The following is a 5,187-nucleotide window of genomic DNA, read 5'->3' on the forward strand; positions in this document are numbered from 1 at the left end:
ACAACAACCTGTATTGTAACCAGTGGAGTGTTGCTCCTAAGATCTGGCAAGCTACACCATGCCTGAAGCCTCTTGAAAGTTTTATATAACTATGTTCATCCATCAAGCCTGATCGGGAAGAGAAACATTTCACACAAGAATGGCAAAAACATGTTAATTGGTTTTTAAGTCAAACTATATTGAATGCCAGTTCAGGAAATTTGGTAGTGAGAGAATAATAAAAAGTTTTCTATGTACAGAAAAGGAAAAACAGGAAAAAAAGAACAGACATTGCATTTTAAGGCTTCCTTCCTCTATTTTGTATTTCCCAATAGTGAATATCCTCTCTAGGCAATCCAAATGACAATTGATCTTTCTGAGTCTATATGTTGATTTCAGACATAGAATTCACTAAGTAAGTGCGCCAAAGCTGTCTACTGCCAAGAAAAGAGAATTATCTCACAACCACTTTAACAGCTTGTAACATTATATAGAAATATGTTTGTAAGACAATTGGTATTTTTTCTTTGGAAATACCTAAAAATAGAAAAGTTGTACCAGGTTATTTAAACTTGTGAAAGCTATACAAACTTACAAATGGTAATGAAATGATGTGTTATCTTTACAGAAGAGAGAGTACTTATCCTTGCCAGGTGCGAGATGAAAAGATCGCACCATAAAAAGTTCATTGCCACTATAAGATGAAAAAGATATTCAGATATACAATAAGTATAAACCTGAGACTATACAGACTCCCTGGACCAACATGGCAGGCACCATTAGTTCATGGATGGGTGTTCCATAAGTAAAAACAATGCCACTATTAAAAATAAGTGAAAAAAACAATGCCACTATTAAAAATAAGTGAATGAAAACTGCAGAAGGTAACAATGATGAAACAGAAGACAACTGCAAGAAAATACAGTGATGACATGGAAAACAACTGCAGGAGATTACACGATCAGAAGACAGCAGCAGGAGATTACACGATCAGAAGACAACAGCAGGAGATTACAGGATCAGAAGACAACAACAGGAGATTACAGGATCAGAAGACAGCAACAGGAGATTACAGGATCAGAAGACAACAGCAGGAGATTACACGATCAGAAGACAGCAGCAGGTGATTACAGGATCAGAAGACAGCAGCAGGTGATTACAGGATCAGAAGACAGCAGCAGGTGATTACAGGATCAGAAGACAGCAGCAGGAGATTACAGGATCAGAAGACAGCAGCAGGAGGTTACAGGATCAGAAGACAGCAGCAGGTGATTACAGGATCAGAAGACAGCAGCAGGTGATTACAGGATCAGAAGACAGCAGCAGGAGATTACAGGATCAGAAGACAGCAGCAGGAGATTACACGATCAGAAGACAACAACAGGTGATTACAGGATCAGAAGTCAGCAGCAGGTGATTACAGGATCAGAAGACAGCAGCAGGTGATTACAGGATCAGAAGACAGCAGCAGGAGATTACACGATCAGAAGACAGCAGCAGGTGATTACAGGATCAGAAGACAGCAGCAGGAGATTACAGGATCAGAAGACAGCAGCAGGAGATTACACGATCAGAAGACAGCAGCAGGTGATTACAGGATCAGAAGACAGCAGCAGGTGATTACAGGATCAGAAGACAGCAGCAGGAGATTACAGGATCAGAAGACAACAGCAGGTGATTACACGATCAGAAGACAGCAGCAGGTGATTACAGGATCAGAAGACAGCAGCAGGAGATTACAGGATCAGAAGACAGCAGCAGGTGATTACAGGATCAGAAGACAGCAGCAGGTGATTACAGGATCAGAAGACAGCAGCAGGAGATTACACGATCAGAAGACAGCAGCAGGAGATTACACGATCAGAAGACAGCAGCAGGAGATTACACGATCAGAAGAGAACAACAGGAGATTACAGGATCAGAAGACAGCAGCAGGAGATTACAGGATCAGAAGACAGCAGCAGGAGGTTACAGGATCAGAAGACAACAGCAGGAGATTACAGGATCAGAAGACAGCAGCAGGAGATTACAGGATCAGAAGACAGCAGCAGGAGATTACAGGATCAGAAGACAACAACAGGAGGTTACAGGATCAGAAGACAGCAGCAGGAAATTATAATGATGAATGGAACTTTGTTCTTTAGTGTATTTTATCTACAAGGAATATATTTGCCTTGATATTGGCAGTGAGAGGCTAAAATATCCTCCTTTTTCACTGTAAAACTTCCTGTACTTGGATGTGGTGTCATACTTGTATTCCCATAACAACAATAATAAGAGGTTTCTGTGACTGCTTCCAAATGTCAGCTTTAGAAAGTTGATGAAAAAAACCACAGGGGCAAAATGTAAGTTGATTTAGTGGCCAATCCAACACTACCATGTTATTTTACTACAAAGAGATTTTCTTCAGACTGGACTTGAGTGCGTTTGCATGCTATCTTCTTATCTACCAAACATTTCTCAATTTCTACAAAAATATGCTTTTACCAAAATAGTTCTTGATTTCTTTAGTTTTTTCTGCTCTGATTTAGAGATGATACACATGTTGGTTTAGTTTCTGTGCCTATATTCTAACAGAAATAACAAAACTAGTACAGAATATACTGAAAAAGTTTTCAAAAACTTCAAACTTTCTATAAGAATATTGTTGAAATATCTTAATCAGTAAATGTATAAGATATAAGCACCCAAATAATGTTGATAAGTAATGTATTCTAAGTCTAATTAACCATTGTTGGGCAGCGGGCTATTACAGGATGTGAACAGTCACTTATCTTAGAGACAGGTGAACTGTAACACAGATACCTCTAAATGATTCCTCAAGTTGATATTTCTAAAACTAATTCTATATCTTTTGGTGCCAATCTAGAGAGATGACGGGCACTGATCAACTGTGGTATGATGTCACCCTAACCTTCTGCAGTGTTAAGTGTTTTATTTTTAATAAGAAGTTCAATGACCTTCCTGGTCTTCATTCGTTCAAGTAAATTGTTTAAACAGAAATTAAATCAAGACCTCATCTGCCATTCTATATAAACACAGCAATGCATATAACATTTGTTCATTTGACTCAACTCTGCACGAATAAAAAAAAACAAATTGAAGTTTTCAATGAGAAAAAATTCTCAATTTCAAAGACAGCTGCAAGGCTCTCATTTGAAAAATAGCAAATAAAGTTGGAGAAGAAATAGCCCAGAATTGACTTGGCCACATGTCTTTATCCCTGCTGAAGAAGCTAATGTCCCAGACAACACCATCCCATCAGGGCTTTATTGGTACTTTTTGATAAACAATTAACAGCCCACTCATCGACAGCACATGCTTCAGAGCAATAATTCCTACACAAAACAAGCATCCTCGGGCGCTAACTAGCTGTTAGAACACTGCGCTGTTTTTAAATCAAACAGAATGATGCTATACTAGGGTGATGTGAGCTGTCACTGAAATCCAGTGTTGACATTTGTGTTCCTGACTTTTAAGGATCCGGAAGGAGTTTCAATGTCATATGCAATTAATACAACATGTATAAATTATTTTCATGTAAGTAAGCATCTGGTGAATTAGTGTTTAGGAAAATTATACAAGTTCCATTAAGAAATGTTGAACCCTTGTATTATGTTTCTACCTCTGTTTTATTCTAAAAAAATCTAAATTATCAACATTATTCCATATTGTATTTAAATCCTGATAATAAGGTCTCTCCTAATACTTCTCCAATAGACATTTTAATGTTGACTAAGAGGATGTTCTTTAGTATCCATACAAGTTTATCACCTAAGTAATTTATCTACCTGTGTTGGTCCCTTAAGTTATTCATGTATCAATGTTTATAACTTTAGTTATTCATCCATCCAAGTTTATCATATAAGTAATTTATCTCCCAGAGTTTATCACTTCAGTTATCTATTATTCATGTTTATCAATTAAGTTATTTATCTACCATAAGTAATTCATCCACCCATGTTTTATCTATGCAAATTTTACAGTTAAGTTATTATTCTAAAAATGTTTATAACTTATTTATCTATCCAAGTTTATCACATAAGTAAATTACATATTTTTACACATAACACAAGTGTACTATAACATGTTGTCATGTATAGATAATATGACATCACAGATTGCATCGTCATAAAAAGGATTATAACTTGGTCTTCATTTTATATCAATATAATAATGAAACTTAATTGTTACAAATTTTTCATTTCAGCTTCCCAAATTCTTTTTTTAAGAATTCACATACTTATATCAAATGAAAGATCCTATATTTATGACGTATCAATGCCAAAAACATTATCAGACTAGTGTACTTATGATAAATATATAAATAACACCACACCATTGTTTCAGAAGTGAAGTACTCTGATGTGAACTGTTTTGTTTCACACGGAATTAAATGTAATATTGTTTCATCTTTTCCACTAAATCAAGTTCGTGTGATAAAAAAAATCTTTTACTTGTGGTAATGTGGGATTACATCATAGGACACTTTCGTATTAAATAGAATTATTGATCTTGTTTTAATAAATTCAAACGCACACATTTAGGATCTTTTACATGACATGGACGTATCACATGGAAGCACATGTCAATAAAATTATAAATTGGTACATATATTTTTAACGCAAGATTGCAGTGACACGAAAAGTGTCAACAATTTCTACGCAAAGTCAATATGACATGAATGACCCCAGAGATGTTTCTGAGAACCAGATAATATGAATTGAACTGTAACAACGCCAGTAAGAAATGTCTTCTCAAGCTGTACTGCAATCATTAGGGAATTGGATTGTCACATCTCACTCTTCTCTGTCCCAATAACATTGTTCTATCTGAGACATATTGTCCTTCTACTCATTAGAGGATCTCATAATCTGACACCAAATTTACACTCTAACTGGCTCAAAGTAACTAAACACAGAACTAATATCTGTATATGGCCATCGGAATGCACTCTACACTCTCTAGCAGATTGCCCTAAACCATAGCTGAGGAAATTATGGTACACTTTCACCGTTCAACTGGAATGGAATTCTGACCAATTAGTTCTTCGTAGGGCAAGAGTATAAACCGTGTGTGGAGGATAGGAACAGAGATTTGTAGATCAGAAGATTATAGTGTGATGCTGCCACGGTTAACTGTATATATCATAGACACTGTCACATATGTCTGTATAATGAACAGTATTGATCTATGGTCCAATCCCCC

The 5,187-nt window shown here is 36.2% G+C and overlaps 1 protein-coding gene across 1 annotated transcript; it reads left to right on the forward strand.

Moving 5' to 3' along the window:
- Window positions 1–906: 906 nt before the first annotated feature.
- LOC132548894 (golgin subfamily A member 6-like protein 22) lies at window positions 907–2,123 on the forward strand. The gene is made up of 2 exons (XM_060212794.1): window positions 907–1,131; window positions 1,374–2,123. Exons 1-2 carry the CDS (start codon window positions 907–909, stop codon window positions 2,121–2,123), a joined length of 975 nt encoding a protein of 324 aa, XP_060068777.1.
- The last annotated feature ends 3,064 nt before the right edge of the window (window positions 2,124–5,187 follow it).

Source organism: Ylistrum balloti, unplaced genomic scaffold (assembly GCF_031769215.1).
Source record: "Ylistrum balloti isolate Yb309-2 unplaced genomic scaffold, AGI_CSIRO_Ybal_v1 Utg370032, whole genome shotgun sequence".
In the NCBI taxonomy this organism is placed as follows: domain Eukaryota; kingdom Metazoa; phylum Mollusca; class Bivalvia; order Pectinida; family Pectinidae; genus Ylistrum; species Ylistrum balloti.

Excerpts from the sequence above, each read along its gene's own strand:
- LOC132548894 (XM_060212794.1), top strand. The coding sequence starts at position 907 with ATGACATGGAAAACAACTGCAGGAGATTACACGATCAGAAGACAGCAG. Across the intron at positions 1,132-1,373 it reads GGATCAGAAGACAGCAGCAG|GATCAGAAGTCAGCAGCAGG; the intron begins GTGATTACAGGA and ends AGGTGATTACAG.